The sequence below is a fragment of the Macaca nemestrina genome, chromosome 3 (assembly GCF_043159975.1).
Source record: "Macaca nemestrina isolate mMacNem1 chromosome 3, mMacNem.hap1, whole genome shotgun sequence".
NCBI classification, from domain to species: domain Eukaryota; kingdom Metazoa; phylum Chordata; class Mammalia; order Primates; family Cercopithecidae; genus Macaca; species Macaca nemestrina.
The window spans coordinates 86217960-86240615 of NC_092127.1; the positions used below are offsets into that span (position 1 = coordinate 86217960).

The window sequence follows — 22656 nt, forward strand, 5'->3', positions numbered from 1 at the left end:
CACAGTGTTTTTGAAAGTTGGCAGTCTTCAAATAAAAGCCTTCTGAGTAGGCCCACATTCCATAAGCAGTAATGACTTGGGATGGAATGACAGCTGCCTCCCTTTTTTAGATGGGATATGTGTTTACCACAATGCCTACTAGGTCAATTCCATGTTATCTACCTAGTGTTTTGTAAAACAGTTGCTTTTGCAACCTCTAGAATTTTCCCATTTTGGATTACCAATTTTCAAAGAATTCAATAAAATGCCTTAAAATAAAGCTCATCTTTGATTCAGGGGGTAGTTGATAGTTTGATTGTAAAAACTGTCAATACTTAGAAAGCACAGAAGCGTTGGTAATTAAGACTTGTAATTGGATGGTGTGCAGAATAAACCAACTCCTTAAAACTAGTTGGTTTTTCTACTTGACAGTTTAGACTTTGTTGTTTTGAACAACACACTAGTTTTTCCCAAAAGGCAAGGAGCATACCTATAGACAATCAAAAGGAAACATGAAAAATGAGTGTATGGTAGTAATTTTTTTAGAGAATGATGTTGCTTATTCTGACAGATTTTTTTTAGCAGTTTAATTTGCTTTTATTTTCAGAAAACATTTACCTTTTTTCATTTTTTAAATATATCAGATGATGGCTGTTCCTTGCTGAATTCTTTTAATATAATGACTAGCAGCTTTCTGCTTTTACAAACAGAAGCATGTGATTTTCAGAACTATTTAAATATTAACGTGATCAACCGCAACTACTGGGTTTTACTTTGGTAGCAGTACTCGCTGAAATATGTTTTCAGTTAAAAAGGTTAGTTCTCACTGTTGGCTGGGTAATTTCAAGAAGGAGTCAAAGGTTATAAAAATCCACCCAAAGTATGGGTATTGTCTTGTACATAAGTAAGCACATAATTTAGATGCCAGCTTTAAATAGTTAACTATATGCTTACGGTGGAATGCACCAATGAAACGACTCATTTTGTTCTTTTGGCTTCTGAATACTTCTTTGTGACAAAGCGTCACTGTATAAGATAAATAGTAGCTTATTTTGTGAGTGTGGTTACTCTGTGTAGCAAGCAATTGAGACCCAAAGCAACCCGTAAATCACAGATTTAGTGGGAGAACTAGACAGTTAACAACGTCACTTTTGCTTTGAACTACTACTTAGGTCCCTTAAAGTGGTGCCAGTGCCACAGAACTGAAGATTCCTACTTTCTAGTGAATATATCATCTAATTTTAAGTTTCAATAGAGTAACTTTGGTTTTAGTGAATTGTTGGGAAATCCTTTAGATCTTTTAGTTATATAGCAAAATTGCTTGGTTTTAATAATCAAATGTACTGGCTTATTCTTTCTGAAGGTAAACTACTTCGGAAGCACAACTATTGACTAAAAACTAAACCTTTGAAAGAAATGACAACATTGCTAGTTTTTTGTGTGTATGGTTTTTTTGGGGTGGGAGCCGGGGGTACTATGTTACGGTTAGTTTCCAACAAGAATTGATGCAGTTAGACATTACTATGTTATGGTTAGTTTCCAACAAGAATTGATGCAATTAGAAGACTTTGACTTCTTTACCTATTGCCTCTGATATTTACTTGCTTAATTTTTTTTTTATTGGAAATGCAGTTGGCAGAAAAAGATAGATTTAGAGAACAATAACTTCCACCTAATCTATGACAGAGATGTAGAAGAGAGTACCTGCGAAAAATGTGAAAGTAGCTGAAAAATGTAACCTTTGGCAGCCTGAGCATAATCAACCAGAAAAACTATCTGAATTAAAATAATTGGCCTATAGATACTATTTTATTTGGTCCATAAGGGTTATTTTTTCAACTTTCATTTCAAGTGTATTATGTCATTTCCCACATAGGTTACTGATACCTGAAGACTTTTTCCATCTTTACCTTACTCATTCAGGAGCTTTGTAGTCTAATAAAAGAGAAATATAAGTAAATGTTAGATGTATGGGTGGGTAATGGTAACTATGTGCTTAAAGAGGTATAAAAGAAGGGTAGGGAGCAGATAAGACAAAGGAAGGGCTATATTATAAGGAAGAATATTCCAAGTAGGGGAGAGGAAAAGATGTGTTATCCCTGTAATATTTTATGTGTAGTAGAGAGCATGTTCTATAGAAGAAACAAGATGAAACTAGATTGATGGGCACCCAGATCATAAAGCACCGTATGTACTTAGGAGTTGGAGTTATATCTTAAAAACTATGGTAGATTTCTAGCAGGGGAGAAACATTTTTAAAAGACCACTTTATCATTAGGATGGAGGGATAATCATTAGTAAGCTATTGCCATAATCTAGGCTGAAGATGACATCGTGAACTAAGATAGTAGTGACAGTGGCATAAAGGAGAGGCAAGGTCAAGAAATTTTAAAGATCTTATTTGATAACTATCTTGACTCTGATGAGATGAGAGAGGAAGAAGTCGATGATGAGATCCTGGTTTGTGGCTTTCAGTTATGGCTTGCTATTAATAAACAGGAAAAAAGGAATTGAGGAGACAAGGAGTTTGTTTTGGACACATGAGATGAGATATCCAAGTAGAAATACTAGTAGGCATTTGAATATATGCCCTGGAGTGAATAACTGCACCAGAGATGTATTTTGCAACTCAAATTGTTATGGGTCAGCAGTTAGAGTGGAAAATCAACCTATAAGAATACCAACATTTTTAGCTGGGTGTAGTGGTGCATGCCTGTAATCCCAGCTTCTTTGGAGGCTGAGGCCTGTGAATTTACTTGAACCTGGGAGGTGGAGGTTGCAGTGAACCAAGATCACGCCACTACACTCCAGCCTGGGCGACAGCACCACTTTAGAAAAAAAAAAAAAAAGAATACCAACATTTTATTGCCACGGAAGAGCTGAGGCACTGTGAGGAAGCAACTTTGCCCTGATGAGAGCAAAACAGGTAGAAGGTTTCTGAAGAAATCTAATATAAATTCTGGACTTGTAAGATTTTAGTCGATTTGCTGATCACGGTGTTCCTTATTCTTCGGGGTTTTGTTTCTTTTGGTGTAGTTTGCTGCTGATCCATAATAGAATTTAAATATCATAGGGTCTCATTTTTTTATATGGCCTAGTTTCATTATCTCTGAACCTTGTAGTTCTTCCTCTTTGGTATGGCAGAACTTTAGTGTTAAATTGTAACATTGAAATATTTTGCCTTCTTTATAAAGTTCTTTCTTTGAACAAACAAAATGAAATTTGGCTTTGCCTAAATCCCATCAGCAGATTGCCTTTATTTCAGAAGCATCGTAGACAGCATTTGATTTTATGAAAATTGAAATGAAAGCTTACAAAGAACTTCTGGAATTGGGTTATTAAAACTTCAGTGTTTGGGGCCAGGGGTGGTGGCTCACAACTGTAATCCCAAAACTTTGGGAGGCCAAGCTGGGTGGATCACTGGAGCTCAGCAGTTTGAGACCATCCTCAACTAAAAAGACAAAAAAAATTCCATCTCTACTAAAAAGACAAAAACAATTAGCTGATTGTGCTGGCTCACTCCTGTAGTTCCAGCTACTCAGGAGGCTGAGGTGGGAGAATCACCTGATCCCAGGAGGCAGAGGATTGCAGTGAGCCAAGATTGTGCCACTGCACTCCAGCCTGGGCGACAGAGCAAGACCCTGTCTCAAAAAAAAAAAAAAACTTTGAGATTCCCTTAAGTTGTTAATTTTACACAGAAAAAAACTGTCTTGTATAGTATCAGATCAGGTGAAACTATATGCTATTTGAAGCATCTATTCAAAGTTAATATAACTGTATTTAACAAAGATACGTTAATCTAATAAACTCAGGTCACATTCTAAGTGACTGGAGTGGTTTTCTAGTTCCATATTTTACAGAAAATATGAAAAGGGGCTGGGCACGGTGGCTTATACCTGTAATCCCAGCACTTTGGGAGGCTGAGGCAGGCAGATCACCTGGGGTCAGGGGTTAGAGTTCAGCCAACATGGTGAAACCGCATCTCTACTAAAAATAAAAACATTAGCTGGGCATGTTGGTGCACCTGTAATCCAAGCTACCGAGGTGGCTGAGGCAGAAGAGTCTCTTGAACCTGGGAGGCGGAGCTTGCAGTGAGCTGAGGTTGTGCCATTTTACTCAAGCTTGGGCAACACAAACACAGCAAGACAATAATCTGTGTCTCGTTTGTCCCCCGTCCCGTTCCCATTCCCCCCCTCCACCCCCACCAAGAAAAAGAAGGGAAAACTTGGGAGTTGGAGGAGGACTCAATTTAAATAGAAGCTCTGGCTGGGCATGGTGGCTCATGCCTATAATCTCCACATTTTGGGAGGCCGAGACAGGTGGATCACAAGATCAGGAGGCCACAAGACCAGCCTGGTCAACACGTTGAAACCGAGTCTCTACTAAAAAGACAAAAATTAGCTGGGTGTGGTGATGCATGCCTGTAATCCCAGCTACTAGGGAGACTAAGGTAGGAGAGTTGCTTGAACCCAGGAGGCAGAGGTTTCAGTGAGCCGAGATTGTGCCACTGCACTTAAACCTGGGCGACAGAGTGAGACTCCGTCTCAGACAAACAAACAAAAGCTCTTCCATTTACTAGTTGTGTATTTCTTTGAACCTGATTCTTCATTAATTAATTGACCTTTCTTCTTTGAGCTCCACATGTCCCTTGTTCATATTTCATGATACCTATAATATTTCATTGCAGTTACTTTACATGTCTATCAGAGTTTAAGCTCATAAAGATTAAAAAAAATGCTCTTTGGATCCCTTACACATATACAGTGTATAGCAAGGGGTTAGATTAATTGAATTAATGTTTAATTATTTTACAGAAGGGTAGGAATTAGATGAGCTGTGTTAGTGTCAGGCCTATTTTTTATGTGCTTGACATCCAGGATGGGCATAGTGAAAGGCTCATATAGCTGTATATACAAAGCCTTTCTAATAGAGGGGAGTGAGTGTTGGTAAAAACCCAGTTCATGTAAGTTTTAAAACATGTCTTTGGATTGGTTCTTTGCATACTCAGAGGCAGTTAGGCATTCCACATTTTAGCTTCAAATTCCCAAGTAGGTCAGTATCTGGTCATTAAGTGGTCTTCAAAAGAATTGTGTTTGAATCTTGGTTCTATCATTTACCATTTGTACACTAGACTAAGTTCTTTAAGCCTCATTTTTCTCATGCATAAAATAGAGACAATGTATTTTCTGGTATTGATGAAAAATGAGAAGCTTAGGCTTTTCTCTGTTCTCCTCTTGAAGGTGTGTGTTAGTTACCTGGGATAGCTTACATTTGGTTTGCCAGTGGGCAGAATGGACTGTTGTAAAGCCATTTGTACACATTTGACTATTGGAAGAAATAATCTACACATGTAAAATTTTATTTACAGATTATTCTGAAAGGTGATGATGCAGGCTTTATTGCTATGTGTACTTTTTCCTCTGAGAATTGAGATCTAGAATACTTGTGTTTCTTGATAACTTTTTAAAAAATCATTTTGGTGACCTGTGTAAGTTTTAAGTGTTTTTTTTTTTTTCTATTACTATAGACTGAATTTTCATGGACTGTTTATTACAGTGTAAATAAGTGATTTTGGTTCATTATTAGAGAAATGCTTGGAAACAAACGTTACAGAATATTTAGCAATAATATTTTAAATTTCAGTTAAGCATACTTTTCTTTTTACAGAATGACAGCCCATATCAAGGCGGTGTATTCTTTTTGACAATTCATTTTCCTACAGACTACCCCTTCAAACCACCTAAGGCAAGTATTTTCCCTCACAATCTGTTAGTATAGATTTATGGTTTATTTCAAAGGAATAGAGCATTCTTGGACGATAGGGTTCTGCCTAGGCTGAATATATATGTTGAATTGAGGCACTGAGGTATAGATGCTGACTCTTAAACTTTGGTTTAAAGAGCTAGACCTCAGTTTGAACTTTGTAAATAGGGATAAGGTTTGCCTTTTCCTTAATGTTGCAAGATTCAGACCATGTGGAAGCTCCTCCCTCATCTGTATTATTGTTACACAGATTCTGATTTTGGGCTTTTGTCGTCTTGTAGGCATCAAATGTCCAACTTCAATTTATATTTGCATGTATTGTTACAACATATGCTTATTATGCTTATAGTTTTGTATACGTAAGTATAAATTTATGAAAACTTGGAGTTGCTTAGTGCACTGAGTTGATTGGTTTATAAGTATTAAAAGCATATTATCCTTGACTTTCAGTCATTAACATAAATTCAACCTGTATGAGTAATTAGAGAAGGTAATATACAAAGGTCATAAACATGTCACTGTAACAGTCTTTAGTAACGTTACAGGTGCAATTTGTGATGGTTTCCATTTTTGTGATTCAAGTTTCTGTTTTATGTACGGTGGAAATGAAGACTCATGCGTACCTGTGTAACTAAATGAAACTTTAAATGAGATGGTCTACAAATTTTGGTTACGTCCAAAAGTTAGGGCTGTTTTAAATGAATGTGTTAAATACATTTAAATTGCCCTTTGATTCATGACGTGGTAGGGCCAAAGTAGCCTTTAGAACTTTACATCACATGAGTAATGAAATTTTTATCCAAAAGTTCAGGTTTCTATTTTAAAGAGAGGAGGCAGGGGGGTTATGGTCAGATTGTAAAAACCAGTTTCTATGATATTTAGAACTTGTATGCTAATGGATGACATTTTTAACATTGTGACTTGATTATTTTAAGTTTTGCTTTAAAAGATGTTTGTTTTTATTTGAATAAAATACTTAAAAGTTTTTGTTTTAGGTTGCATTTACAACAAGAATTTATCATCCAAATATTAACAGTAATGGCAGCATTTGTCTCGATATTCTAAGATCACAGTGGTCGCCTGCTTTAACAATTTCTAAAGGTAAAAATACTTCTAGTGAAATAGTCTTAAATTGTTCTCATTTTCTAATAAAATTTCATTCTTAGATCTACTTATCTGAGTATTTTTATTATGCCAGCTTTTTGGTAAGAGATGGGGAAGCAATAAAGTTATTTTTATCATTTTTGTTCTAGGTGGTGGTGATTAAAGATACTTTGTAAGAAGTTGTTAAAATTCAAATTGGGGTGGGTAGGCATTATTTGCCTAATGAGTTACCTTCATCTCATCTTATAATAGCAAAATTTGTTTTAATTGACTTCTGTATTTTTCAATCCCAAACCACTTGGACGTCTCACACTAACTTGTTGCCTTTTTACCAAGAATGGTATAATATACCTAAACTTAATAGAGCTTTTGAATCCTGAGGTTTCCACTCTAGGAAAAAATCTGATTTTGCTTTCCTGGGTTAATTTTTACACAAATCTTTAGTAATGTGTTATGTAACCATGATAGGTTGTTTCTACCTAATGACAGTCTAAAGTTGTATAATCTTAGATCTGTAGATCAATTCTGGTCTCCTACTTTTAATAGGCATCCGTTATATGTAACAGGCTGTCCAGTCTTTGCATGAATATCCTAGGTGGAGTTGTAATAATTAATAGTATTTCACCATTAATTGTTTTATGATTTTATGAGTTCAGTAAGTACAAAACAGCTTTTTCAAAAGGCAAAGCATTGTATAAAAGTTTAATCTGCTTATATACTGCACTTGAATCTCATGGAGGGACTACTCTGTAGCAGCAGCATTTCCCAAACTTTATTGAGTAGAATCATTTAAGGGAGAAAAAGAAACAACTTGGGCAGATGCTGCCATAATTCAAGTGTTTTTAAAATTTTAAACCTGTTTTTCACCCTCTTGGATGCTTTCCAATTTCTTTTCAAACCATGTTCCGTACCTGAATATCAGCTTCCAAGTTTTTCTACTGCTGGGAATGTACTGTAACACTGAAAACTGTTTCTGTAAAGGCAGATTGAATTGGTATTGTTTTGTCATTAAAACAACTTGCTTTTTTGGCAGCCATACTTTGCTAACTTATTAAACTAGCAGTCATTCACAACTGAAGCTACCTTTTTTCTGTGAGTTATTATATAGCCAGGTCTCCTATGTTAGATAATTTTATATTTGTTCTGCTGTATCTGGGTTTGAAATTAAATTTGCTATAGTCAGTAAATATTTATGTGACAGTGTTGTCTTTTTTATACTATTGCTTTTTTTAAAAAAAATCGGTCAGAACCATTTCAAGCGTTTATATCTTAACATTTTATAACAGCACCATATATGGTGACTGGCACTAACAGGCACTCAAAGTGAATGCAGTCTATATTCCTTAATGCTTGACATCTTATACATCAGTATGTTGAACTGGTTAAGGTAAGAACTAGAGCTGGTGACTCACTTAGTACTAAAGAGATTTTGGCATTGTTGTATTTAACTAGTACTCTTGGGAATATAGTTTCTTGCTTACAAGTTCAAGGAGACAAAACATTTAGTGGAGTACTTGAAGGTTTTTCTCAGAAATTCCCAAGACAATGGCAAAGAATGGATTTTTCGTCATTCCTAACAGCTGTGAATGTGGCATGAGTGTTACCTGCATATTCTTGCTAAAGTCCCCCCACACCCACCCACACAGAGTATCAACAAACTCCTTAAGTTCTAATATCATTTATGCCTATTTAAAATATATACATATAAATATGGCATCAGTTGCCTATCTTAAACTATTTTTATGGCTAGTCAGCAGTGAATCTGATGCCACAAAACCTTGTTTTTAGCACTTCTTGCTTACCAGGAGCTTGTCGTCTATGAAACAAAATCTTTGTAAAACTATGTCTCATTGAGATAGAGATACAAACTAATAAGTCTTTTGAGGATTGAGGTTTGTAATACACCGTTTAGAAAGATTTATTTATCCAAACTCCTGAAACTGGGTAACAGACATTTTTGTTTTCTTGCAGTTCTTTTATCCATTTGTTCACTGCTATGTGATCCAAACCCAGATGACCCCCTAGTGCCAGAGATTGCACGGATCTATAAAACAGACAGAGATAAGTAAGTATGTTTAAAAGTTATTATAAAAGTGGTTTTACTTAATGAGTTAGGCTTATACTTTGCTTGTGACAATGGCAAGAAGACTTGATATTTAGTAAGATAACAGTTAAAATATGCAGAAAGTTATTAAAATGTGGTTTTTGAAAAAAACTAGGCTTTAGTTTACGTGACAGTGAATGCTCCCCTCTAAAGTGTTTTTTCTTTTTTTTTTTTTTTCCTAGCGTGTTACAGTATCACTTTATTTCTCAAATTTTGGGAAAGAAAGCAAATTTTTCTTTACCCTAAGCATGTTTTTCCAAAAAATGTTAGTACTGTTGTAAAAATTTGGTCTAAATTTCTCAAATATTTGAATAATATTTATGTTCAACTTAACCATTATAACTTTCATATGTTATAATTAATGCTAAGTGTACTTGTTCAATTAGGTACAATAGGTTAGCAAGAGAGTGGACAGAGAAATACGCTATGTTGTAGGGTAAGAGGATCTGCACTCTTATGGTGCGCTTATTCATGGTACTGCCAGCACTTGAGTGCTGCATGCGTTAAGGCACTGTATTAACTAACAAAAGGTAACAGATGTGGTAGTCTTCTGAAAACTGTACATTTAACTGCTTGATCTCTGTTTAACGTGAAAGTAAATATCTGGTAGTCGTTATTGCTTGAAAGTATTGCATGGCAAAGCAGTTATATAGCACTAGTAAGAAATGGGAATTTATGTAGTATCTTTTTCTTTCAAACTACCATGGTGTTTAAATTCTAGCTTAAGACTTTGTACCAATCCTATACAGAATGTGGTGGTTTAGTTCAAATTTTGCCAGGAGATAGTATATAAGGGAAAAACACTTTTAAGCCTAAGCATCTAAACTAAGTGTTCATTACTGACAAGCATGCATTAGCGTCAACTGTACTTTGTGGCTCCCTGTATGCTAAATAAAGCCTTTGTTTTAAACTGCTGGCTTTTTGAGAGAGTATCCTTAGGAGATGACAATGAATTGGTAGATAACGTTTTTAAAAGTTTAGGAAAGTTTTTGGACCATTTTGGTTCTTGGTTTGAAATAAAGCTAGCTAATATTTAAACTATAAATATAAAAATTTTCCTGTGCATATATATATATATATATATATATTCATTTCTTAAGGTTATCACTATTTTTTGTTGGGGTAAGTAGTCTGTGGCATGAATATAATCCAGTGGGAAGCTGATAGTATTTATCAATGTTAGTAGTCTTCCTGAGTAATAACCTTGCTTGTGTGTGAATTACCTGTTGATCTTTTTAAACAAAGATGCCCTTGTTGTACTCAACAGGTCTCGGTGGTGCTTATTAGCCTCAGTTACCACACTTATTAAAAGTAACACATGATTCTGATGAGCACAACCACTCACACACCCATTTTGGAAATTACTGCCCTTTGTCATTCTGCCCAGTGTCATCTTCCCCTTCTGCCTCTACCTAAGTCCCAAAGCCATTTATTCTTACAATATCCAGGAGAAAGTAATTTCTCAAACTCCAGGATTCAAATAAAATTGTTTTACTAAAAGCCTGGTTCTGGCTTTGGTGGAAATTTCTGTGGATAGATACAATGTGTATACTATTTTAACATTTGTCCATAATGAACTGTAAAAATTTTTTCATGTTAAAATTAGAGCATGAGCTCGGTAGTAGAGAGAAAGGGTCTTTTGATTTTTGTCAGCCTCCCAATTTTCAGTGCTGCTTTCTTAGTTGTATTAAAATACTGCTTTCAGAGCATCAGGCTCTCATTTCCCACATTGCTTTGAGTACCAATGCTATTTCTCCCTTGTTGGCTTTTATTCTAATCATAGTCATTAGAGATGACTTCATGATGGGTCTGAAGATGATAAAATGGAAATCTTTCCTTTCCATTTAAAGTATTAGGAATTCTTTCACTTTATTTTAACTTTTAAAAATAACATCTTTATTTACAGGTACAACAGAATATCTCGGGAATGGACTCAGAAGTATGCCATGTGATGCTACCTTAAAGTCAGAATAACCTGCATTATAGCTGGAATAAACTTTAAATTACTGTTCCTTTTTTGATTTTCTTATCCGGCTGCTCCCCTGTCAGACCTCATCTTTTTTAATTTTATTTTTTGTTTACCTCCCTCCATTCATTCACATGCTCATCTGAGAAGACTTAAGTTCTTCCAGCTTTGGACAATAACTGCTTTTAGAAACTGTAAAGTAGTTACAAGAGAACAGTTGCCCAAGACTCAGAATTAAAAAAAAAAAAATGGAGCATGTGTATTATGTGGCCAATGTCTTCACTCTAACTTGGTTATGAGACTAAAACCATTCCTCACTGCTCTAACATGCTGAAGAAATCATCTGAGGGGGAGGGAGATGGATGCTCAGTTGTCACATCAAAGGATACAGCATTATTCTAGCAGCATCCATTCTTGTTTAAGCCTTCCACTGTTAGAGATTTGAGGTTACATGATATACTTTATGCTCATAACTGATGTGGCTGGAGAATTGGTATTGAATTTATAGCATCAGCAGAACAGAAAATGTGATGTATTTTATGCATGTCAATAAAGGAATGACCTGTTCTTGTTCTACAGAGAATGGAAATTGGAAGTCAAACACCCTTTGTATTCCAAAATAGGGTCTCAAACATTTTGTAATTTTCATTTAAATTGTTAGGAGGCTTGGAGCTATTAGTTAATCTATCTTCCAATACACTGTTTAATATAGCACTGAGTAAATGATGCAAGTTGTCAATGGATGAGTGATCAACTAATAGCTCTGCTAGTAATTGATTTATTTTTCTTCAATAAAGTTGCATAAACCAATGAGTTAGCTGCCTGGATTAATCAGTATGGGAAACAATCTTTTGTAAATGCAAAGCTGTTTTTTGTATATACTGTTGGGATTTGCTTCATTGTTTGACATCAAATGATGATGTAAAGTTCGAAAGAGTGGATATTTTGCCATGTTCAGTTAAAGTGCACAGTCTGTTACAGGTTGACACATTGCTTGACCTGATTTATGCAGAATTAATAAGCTATTTGGATAGTGTAGCTTTAATGTGCTGCACATGATACTGGCAGCCCTAGAGTTCATAGATGGACTTCTGGGACCCAGCAGTTTTGAAATGTGTTTATGGAGTTTAAGAAATTTATTTTCCAGGTGCAGCCCCTGTCTAACTGAAATTTCTCTTCACCTTGTACACTTGACAGCTGAAAAAAAAAAAAACATAACATGGGAGTAATAATGGGTCAAAATTTGCAAAATAAAGTACTGTTTTGGTGTGGGAGTTGTCATGAGGCTGTGTTGAAGTGACTTATCTATGTGGGATATTGAGTATCCATTGAAATGGATTTGTTCAGCCATTTACATTAATGAGCATTTAAATGCAACAGATATCATTTCAGGTGACTTAACATGAATGAATAAAAGTCAATGCTATTGGATTGTTTTTTGTTTGACAAGTGCTATCTGTGCCACTAATTTAACTTCTGTAGTAACAAGGGCATTACCATTCTTCACCTTTCCTAATTCTGATCCCATAGTTTTACATGTTTCCTGGTTATTTTGATTTTGTCCACTGCTTTATTTCTTAAAGTTCTAGCACATCTGTGACTCCTCCACTTCCACATTTTTGCACTGCTTACACTTATGTGCAATCTTATTCCTTGTCTGCACACAGATGTGGAAAGCTAGAAATAAATGTTAAAACTTACTTTTTATAAACATTTTAATATGTAGTTTGGACATGATTTATTGACTTGAGGTTCTTCTCTAAACTGGAAGTGAAATGCATGCCTTCTGAAGATGTTCTGGCTTTGTTAATTCTGTAATCATTTCATTGGGAAAAAAACCAGCTACGCAGTTTTTCCAATGAGTGAATTTTTTCATTTTGTCTTTTGCTTAAAATGGCTCCTTCAGGGTAGATGTCATACTGCATAACTTTTTTGGATTCAAATTATGAATGAGAAATATTAGTTACATTCTGCTCCGCAAGGTAAGAAAAACTGCTCTTTGGCTCTGTTTTCAAAATTACTTCTGAGATGCATATACTCTCAAAATAACAGCTTTAGTAGGCATATCACTTCTTGAAAGCCAAACGTGAGTGTAAAACACTTTTATGGAACACAGTGGATCCCTAATTGGCTTTCAAATTGACCTTTATAGCCTTAGACAACCCTTAGGTATTTACAGAGATGACTTCTTTGATTGTCGTAACAATTAGTGGATGTGTCCAGTTCTCTGTATCTTTGACTTGATGCTTTATACATCATTTCATTTGTTGCTTCTAAGGGAATAAGCCATAGAGGCTTCTCCAGGTTTAAAAGAACAGTAAAGTACCTGGAAAACCAACATTTTTGAATGTATGGATACTGGACATGAAATCATGTACAATGAAATCTTCAAAAGAATCTAAGAATTTGCCCTTTCCCCCACTCCACCCAATAATTTGACATTACTAGTGCCATGTATAGGACCCAACTATTAGAATCATTTTTGACTATGTGTATTTCCTAGATCTTTTAATGCGTAAACTCTTAAGAATTAAGGTCCAGTTGGCCTGTTAATGGTAAATTTACATTTTAAGTGACAATTTGTTTTTCCTGGGCGAGTTTGCAATGTGATAATCAGATTTTTTAAAGCTGATTAATTTGCTTTCTTGTGTGGGTGTACTCACATTTTAAAGTATGAACCACAGTTAACTAGTGGTCTCAGGGGTAGTGAAACACTCACTTTTTTTTTGTTTATTTTTGGTGTTTTTTTTGGTATTTTTTTTTGAAATGGCTTAGTTGAAGTATACTTAAAGGGACTGATCATGCTGTGTTAGTGATTTGGGTGGGGAGGGGGGGTAACTCAAATTAGCCATGTTTTGTGTTGGCATAACAAAACTGTTAATGATTGTTGATTACACTTTTAAGTGAATTTGTCTTTTATGAGGAACCCAGTGCAAGTCACTAAATATTGTCTAATAGTGACATGTGCATAAGACTTGTAATAGCTAAAGTTAATTGAGCTTAAAGGAATTGTTACCATTAAAGTCTGTGTTTAAAGACACTTTGGTCTTACTCAGTAATTCCAGCTAACATGAAATCCACACTTGAGCTTAATGTTGCGTGTGAGCTCGATTTTGAATTTTATACAGTTTATGAAGAAATTAAGGTGGTGATTCTCAAAATGTCTCTTGAGATAACAATCTCAGCATCATTTGGGAAATTCTTTGTAATGTAAGTTATCAGGCCCCACCCCAGTCCTGAATCAAACTGTGGCGGGGAGCCCAGTCACCTATATTAAAACACCCTCCAGGTGATTCTGATGAATGGTGAAGATTGAGAACCATTTTCAGAAGTCTGTTCATAGCATTCCCTTGTAACAGACTACAACCAGTAATCCTTTGACTCTACAGCTATTTTTTTATAGCTGTTTTTGGCTATAGAGAATGTGTTTAAGTATTACATTTCTGATAACTGATAATTTCCTAGTACTTTGAATTGTAATACAGTACATTGATTTCCACATTTACACTTGGAATATTAAAATACATTAACATCTTACAATTGGCTAATTTGAATAACCATACAGGCATAGAATTCAGCCAATCAAGTATTTAAAAGTAATCAGGTGCAAAGATTTACCTAAGTATTGTGTTAGCTAGCTGAACAAATCTGAACCCAGATCCCATTCTGTGGCCTGACACTAAGCAATTTTTCCAAGTGGAAATGATGCCATGTTAAGGGTGTTTGCAGTGTTTGACAAATATTAAATGTTCCCGAAGGTGGCTATTAAGATTTCTCGTGCTGTCCCATTGTAATGGAAAAATAAAAGGTATTTGGAAGTGGCTTCAAAACATGACAGTGCCCCCTCCAAGAAAAAAAAACTGGAGGAACCATCTTAACAAAAAGACTTAAATATATTGAAGTTGGCTGAATGTCTTAAGTCCCTAGAAATTATTACTCTGTTGCATTATTTCGTGCTACCTTATAACTACTTGCTCATTTCTGGCCTCAGGTTTGAAAAATTTTATATGATTCAGCTATACAAGATGTTTCTGACAATTGTTCTTTTACTTGGGATGCTTCAGTTAAAATCCCACTGTCAATATCTAGCTCTTCCCAAACTGTATGCTATTTATAAATGAGATTTTTTAAGAGCCCTCTTTTCTGTATTGTAAAAAATGTTTTTATGAAATTTACATTTTTGCGTACTACTGTCTGATCCTCTGTAGAACTTGATTTCTCATTTACCATATCAAGTTTGTAGTCAAGGCTGAACAATGAACTTTCATGCCATACTGGCTTAGGAGCCCAGTTAACCACTGTCATTTACTAACCTTCCAGCTATTTCTCCTGAGCTCCCATATAACTTCTATTCATCCACATGACAGTCTAAAGGGCATCTTTTAAAATGTCTAAAACTAGCCATATGTCTACAAAGACATAAACATACACATATACTATTACCCCATGCTCAGTAAATACCAACATTGAATTGCACTGGCCTAAAACCTAGGCACCAACTTTGACTTCTCATATTCCACCTTCAATCAGACTTAGCAGCAGCCTTTAGAATCTGCCCATTTACCATGCTCACTGTTAGCACCATGATCTAAAGCTGTATCATTTCTTATTTGGATTATTGCAATAGCCTCCTGAGTGATCTCCTGCCTTGCAGCAATCTGTCCCCCACACTCAACCCCTTTAAACCATATCAGATGTCATGGCTTTTCTCCAAACCTAATGGTTTCCCATCTCATTTGGAGTAAAAACACAAAGTATTTAATGTACAAGGTTGTAGATAACTTTCTTGCCCACTCTTGCCTCAGCTTAATCCCCAATTCCTTGCTTCCCTTACCACCATTCCAACTCCCTCAGCTCAGTTACATGGGCCTGCTGAGACTTGCAAATATGTGTGAAGATGTTTACTCTTCCTCTTACCTTTGCCTAGGATGATCTTACCCCACATACCATACAGCTTCCTTTTCCCTAACTAGGTCTCTTGAAATACCTTATCAGAGTAGTATTTCTTGACCATTCTATATAATAACGCCAACAGAGCATCACCTCTATAGAGTACATCATGACATATTCAGTATTATCTATCTTACAGGTAATAATTGCCTCGCCGTCAGGCCCACCTCTTCTATGAGGGCAGATTTTTCTCTCATAAATTACTAGATGACTACTTGGCATATTTTAGGTGGTCAGATATTTAACACACAAATGACTGAGCCAAATGGTAGTTTGTCAAAGGTACACATACTTGCCATTTGTATTCTTGGGGAAAATGTTTAATCTGCTTGCTTCATTTCTAACTCCAAACGAACAAAGAAAACTAATATACTATTAAAAAGTTATTAATCAGACCTTCTTTATTCTCTATTGTAAGTAAAATAATGCAATTCAGATTCTGTCAGTCTGGATGATTACCCTGATCAATCCTGTGAAAAATCAACCAGTTGCTAGGGGAAAACCTTTTTTTTTTCCAGTGTGTCAGTGTTCTATCAAGAAAGGAAGGCGTACTCTCAGACCAGAACCAAACTGAAGCCAAGAACCCAGAGGAAAACAGAACATACCCAGAACCAGCTTGCATTTTGAATGAAGTAACCCAAGTGAACTTTTTTCACTTTTTTTTTTTTCTTCGAGACAGGGTCTTGCCCTGTCACCCAGGCTGGAGTGCAGTGGCACACCCCTCGACCTCCTGGACTCAAGCGATCCTCTCACCTCAGCCTCCTGAGTAGTTGGGGCTACTCACCATGTTACCCAGGCTGGTCTTGAACTTCTGGGCTTAAGCAGTCCATTTGCTGCGGCCTCCCAAAGTGCTGGGGTTACAGGTGTGAACCACCGTGCCCAGCTGACCTTTAATTTTCATGACTCTGGCAAAGCCCAGAATGCACCCAAAAGTGGTGTCAAATAGGAGAAACCCATTGCTAGTACAACTAGGACTCTACCAATCTTGAGAGTTGGTGCTCTGTGGCAGGAGAATATTGCGAGAATTTGTAATAGTTTGGGCTTTGTAAAGATTTGCAGCCTTAGGTGGTTCCAGAAAATTCAAGCAGGGGATTTAATTTTTAGAGTGATTCCAAATTAGAACAGCCAGCTACTGGCAGAAGCAAACACTGTAGGAATTCTGTAGTAGCTCACATTTTAAAACCAGCAAGAAAAAGTAGAAGGTAATGTAGCACCATGAGTTACCAACCAATTTGCAAGAATCAAAACAAAACTTTCTAGTTTTTAAATAGTCAAATTGGAAAGGAAGAAGACTATATTAATAAGTGACATCTTGTATACGGAAAATCCTACATAATTCATAAAAACCACTTAGAGCTAATAGAATTAGGCAAATTTACAGGATACAAGATTGGCACACAGAAGTCAGTTGTATTTCTTTAAATATTGTTTGTAAGCAATCCATAAATTAAGAAAACTCCATGTACAATATCAAAAAGAATAGGGGCCCAGCGCGGTGGCTCACACCTATAATCCCAGCACTTTGGGAGGTCGAGGTGTACACATCACTTGAGATCAGCAGTTTGAGATCATCCTTGCCAACTTGGTGAAACCCCATCTCTGCTAAAAATACAAAAAAAAAAAAAAAGCTGGATGTGGTGACGTGCACTGCGGTTGCAGTGGGTCGAGATAATGCCACTGCACTCCAGCCTGGGTGACGGAGTGAGACAAAAAAAGAAAAAGTAAGAATAAATGTAATCAAGGAAGTGCAAAAACATGTACACTGAGAACTATCAAACTTCTGAAAGAGAAGTCCTGAATAAATGAAAAGACATCGTGTATTCATGGATTTGAAGATTTAATACGCTGAAATGACTGATTCTCACAGCAATCTACACATTCAATGCAACTCCTATCAAAATTCCAATGACTGTTTTACAGAAATGATAGAATTTAAGAATTCATACGGAATTGCAAAGGACTGCAAAGAGCTAAACAATCTAAAAAGAATGAAATTAAGGAACTCATACTTCCTTATTTCAAAAGTTAATACAAAGCTACAGTAATCAAAATAGCATACACAGGAACACATAGACTCATGGAATAGATTTGAGGGTCCAGAAATAAGCCCGTACACTTACGGTCAGTTGATGTTTGGCAAAGATGACAAGACCATTCAATGGGAAAGAATAGTCTTTTTAACAATATGGTGTGGAGACAACCAGGTGTCTACATGCAAAATGATGAATTTGGACCCCTACCTCACATCCTATACAAAAATTAAAATGGATCAAAGTCACAAATGTAAGAGCTAAAACCATAAAACTTAGAAGAAAATGAGTGTATCTTTGTGTTCTTAGATTTGGCAATACTTAGAGATGACACCAAAAGCACAAACAACCAAAGAAAAAAAAGAGAAATTGGACTTCATTAAGATTATAAACTTGTGTGTGTCAAAAGACATTATAAAAATGAGGCTGGGCGCAGTGACTCAAGCCTGTAATCCCAGCACTTTGGGAGGCCAAGACAGGCAGATCACGAGGTCAGGAGATTGAGACCATCCTGGCTAACACGGTGAAACCCCGTCTCTACTAAAAAATACAAAAAACTAGCTGGGTGAGGTGGTGGGTGCCTGTAGTCCCAGCTACTCGGGAGGCTGAGGCAGGAGAATGGCATAAACCCGGCAGGCGTAGCTTGCAGTGAGCTGAGATCGGGCCACTGCACTCCAGCCTGGGCAACAGAGCAAGACTCCATCTCAAAAAAAAAAGGATAACCTACAGAATGGACAAAAATTTTCAAATAATCTATCTGATTAGGCTCTAGTATTCAGAATATATAAAGAATTCTTAAAACTGAACAAGAAGACAACGACCCTATTTAAAAACAGGCAAAAGATTTAAACATTTTCCCGAAGAAGATATACAAATGGCCAGTAAGTATATGAAAAGATGTTCAACATACTAGTTATTAGAGAAATGCAAATCCAAACCACAATGATGATCCAAACCCCATAGAATAGCTATAAAATTTTAAAATAGAAAATGTGTTGGTGAGGATTTTGTGAAACTGGAACCCTTGTACGTTGCTGGTGGGAATGTAAGATGGTGCAGCTTCTGTGGAAAGCAGTTTGGCAGTTCCCCAAAACGTTGAACATATACAATTACTATATGACTCAGCAATTTCATTCCTAGTTATATACCCAAAACAACTGAAAATAGGTATTCAAACAAATACTTGTAAATGAATGTTCATAGCAGCACTCACTATTCACAGTAGCCAAAAGATAGAAACAATGAATGAATAAACAAATTGTGGTATTTCCATACAATGGTATATTATTCAGCCACATGAAAGATTGTAGTATTGATGCATGCTGTAATGTGGATGGACCTTAAAAACATTTTGCTAAAAGAAGCAAAACATAAAAGGTTACATATTGTATAATTTTGTTTATATGAATATCCAGAATAGTTCTATAGAGACAGAAAGCAGATTCAGCTACTAGGAAGATAGGGAAATGGGGAGTGACTGCTTGATGGGTATGTAGTTTCTTGTGGGTGATGAAAATGTCTTGGAACTAGAGGTTATTATGGCTGTATAACATTGTGAACACAAGAAATTACACTGAATTGTGCATTTTAAAATAGTTAATATGTGAATTTCACCTTAAAAATAATGAGCTGCAAAAGATAGTAATAACCACACTTACGTAATACTTTTAAGTGTCAAGCACTTCTCTAAATTCTTCAGATACACACGCACAAATTTTTTTTTTTTTAATTTTTTGAGATGGAGTTTCCCTGTTGTTGCCCAGGCTGGAGTGCAATGGTATGATCTCGGCTCACTGCAACCTCTGCCTCCCAAGTTCAAGCGATTCTCCTGCCTCAGCCTCCCAAGTAGCTGGGATTACAGGTGCTTGCCACCACACCTGGCTAATTTTTTTATATTTTTAGTAGAAATGGGGTTTCACCATGTTAGCCAGGCTGGTCTCGAACTCCTGACCTCAGGTGATATGCCCCCCTCGGCCTCCCAAAGTGTTGGGATTACAGGCGTTAGCCACTGCACCCAGCCAATTCTTTACATATATTAACTCTTAATTCTCATAACAAACTGTATACTTACCATTTAAATGCTTATATTATTTCTATTTTATAGATGAGGCAACTGAGGAAAAGAGGTTATGATTTGCCCAAAGTTACTTATCTAATGGTAGGGGTTGGAATTTAAATCTAGATAATCAGATTCCAGAACTTTACCTCTCTATCATTGTGGGAGAAATAAAATAAGTTTAAAATATGAATAAAAAGCAAGAGGCTATTAAAATGATCAGATTTGAAAAATAACCAAAAGCAGTACTTCCAGAATTTAGAAAACAGAAGGATAGGTTTAATAGCCTAGTTGACACAGCTAAATAAAGAATTAGAGGAGCGAAATATATGAAAAAATCATTCTGAATGTAGCATGAAGATGAAAGTAACAGCTTACGAAGCATGGAAAAATAATTTGGTCTAACACATGGCTAATTGGAGCTTGAATTCAATTTACTGCTTCCAGGCTCCAAATGCACCTTTCAATAAAGTAGTTCCTCATTATCCTCGGGAGATACGTTCCAAGACCCCAGTAGATAATTGAAACTACAGATAGTACTAAACCCACTATACACTATGTTTTTTCCTATATATATATGAGATAAAGTTTATAAGTTAGCCACAGAGATTAATAATAATAATAAAATACAACAATTATAACTATACTGTAATAAGATATGAATGTGAACTCTCAATACATCTTATTGTACTGTACTAACCCTTCTTGTGATGATATGAGATAAAATGCCTAAATGAAGTGAATGATGTAGGCATTATGACATAAATGAATACTTCCAGAAATAAATAATTCATGTTTGAAATTGCACTGTGTTCTCAGTAACATGATGAAATCTCATGCCATCCCACTCCTTCCTGCTCAAATTACTGTTAGTCACTTAGTAGCCATCTTGGTAATCACATGGACTGTCACAGTATTATAGTGCTATGTTCAAATAACTCTTTTTTTACTTAATAATGTTCCCAAAGCACAAGAGTAGAGATGTAATATTTTCAGACCATGGTGAATCATGGGTAAGAAAAACTGCAGAAAATGAAACCATAGATAAAGGGATACTACAGATGGTGTTTGACTTAGAATGGTTCGACTTACAATTTTTTGACTTCATGGTGATGCAAAATGATACGCATTCAGTAAAAGCTGTACTTTGAGTACGCATACAATTTTTGTGTTTTTTACTTTTTCTTTTTTTTCTTTTTTGAGACACTCTGTCACCCAGACTGGAGGGCAGTGGTGCGATCATGGCTCACTGCAGACTTGACCTCCCGGGCTCAAGGAGTCTTCCCACCTCACCCTCCCAAGTAGCCAGGACCACAAGCACATGCACTGCACCCAACTAATTTTTGTTTTTATATTTTTTGTAGAGACAGGGTCTCCCAGTGTTGCCCAGGCTGGTCTTGAACTCCTGGGCTCAAACAAGTCTCCTGCCTCAGTCTCCAAAAGTGCTGGGATTACAGGTGTGAGCCACAGCACCCGGCCCTTTTTCCATTTTCAATGTAGTCGATAAATTACATGAGGCAGTCAACACTTTAAAATGGCCTACAGTAATTATAAAATAATCTAAAACAAGTCTAATGTAAGTGTTCAGAGTGCACTAAAAGTAGGTTAGGCTAAGCTCTTATGTTTGGTAAGTTAAGTGTATTAAATGCATTTTTGACTTATGATATTTTGTATTTACAGTGAGTTCATTGGAATGTAACCCCATCATAAGTCAAGGACCATCTGTTACTGTGTATCTTCTGTGATAGGCAACTGAATTTTTTTTAAGAATCCCTCCTTTAACGTGGGCACGATGTTAAGCTTTCTCAGTAAAGGGCATTAGAGGAATACCACAGAGGAAGAGGTTCTCCTGCTATTCCTGTTACGGGCTGAGGGTTGGCTAGTGTGGGTATGAAGACAACCGGTAAATATTCACAGGCCCAAAACACAATCAGTCTGTGACCTTGCAACTTTGACCTGCTGATAACATTTTTGCACCCCTCTTGACAAGGAAACCAAAGCTCTTGCATGGCCTGCACTGACCGCTTGTGGCCTGGAGACTCACACATCTGAAGTCACTCTTTTTACCAGCGTCTGCACAACCTGTGCATAGCTCACCTGTGGCCCAGTGGTCTACACAGATCTACCACTCCCTCTGTAACTTCCTGTGCAGCCTAAATGCTCTGGATGCATTCCACCCCATGAGTGGTAGATTGTTTAATAATATTATTTCAGTGTTGGTTAATTAGATTTGATTATTCTTCTATGAATATGTAATATGTTGATATTAGGGGAATCTGGTCGGCGTGTATGGAGGAAATTTCTGTACTAATTTTGTGGATGCTTCTATAAGTCCAAAATTATCTCAAAATAAAAAGCCTTTTATTTTTATAAACACGAAAAAGTAGAAAAGGTGCATAATTTACAAATTAGAAGAGAAGAAATAAATGGACAAAGGAGAAAGAAAGGCAAATGAGAGAGACCCAGAGATGGCAGGACAAATAGAAGGCACAATATGGTAGGTAAAATTCCAAATTGTATAAGTAATTATTCAAAAAGTAATTGGGGCCGGGTGTGGTGGCTCACACCTGTAATCCCAGCACTTTGGAAGTCTGAGACTGGAGGATTGCTTAAGCCCAGGAGTTTGAGACAAGCCTGGGCAACATAGAGAAACTCCATCTCTACAAAAAATACAGAAATATTAGCCAGACTTGGTGGCATGCAC

At 36.3% G+C, this 22656-nt stretch overlaps 1 protein-coding gene across 12 annotated transcripts in view; it reads left to right on the forward strand.

The window, feature by feature from the left end:
- The window catches only part of LOC105486329 (ubiquitin conjugating enzyme E2 D3), a 74808-nt gene extending 60852 nt beyond the window's left edge, over positions 1 to 13956 (forward strand). For 7 of the 12 annotated variants that reach the window (XM_071093244.1, XM_024794261.2, XM_011749174.2 and 4 more), the window contains 4 exons: positions 5647 to 5724; positions 6738 to 6843; positions 8818 to 8911; positions 10857 to 13956. In XM_071093244.1, the coding sequence (XP_070949345.1) occupies positions 5647 to 5724; positions 6738 to 6843; positions 8818 to 8911; positions 10857 to 10902 (324 nt within the window). In that variant the 3' untranslated portion in view covers positions 10903 to 13956. Of the gene's footprint in view, positions 1 to 5646; positions 5725 to 6737; positions 6844 to 8817; positions 8912 to 9336; positions 9387 to 10856 lie in introns of all 12 variants that reach the window. The other 5 variants (XM_011749176.3, XM_011749166.3, XM_071093243.1 and 2 more) reach the window with 2 other exon arrangements.
- Positions 13957 to 22656: the final 8700 nt, after the last annotated feature.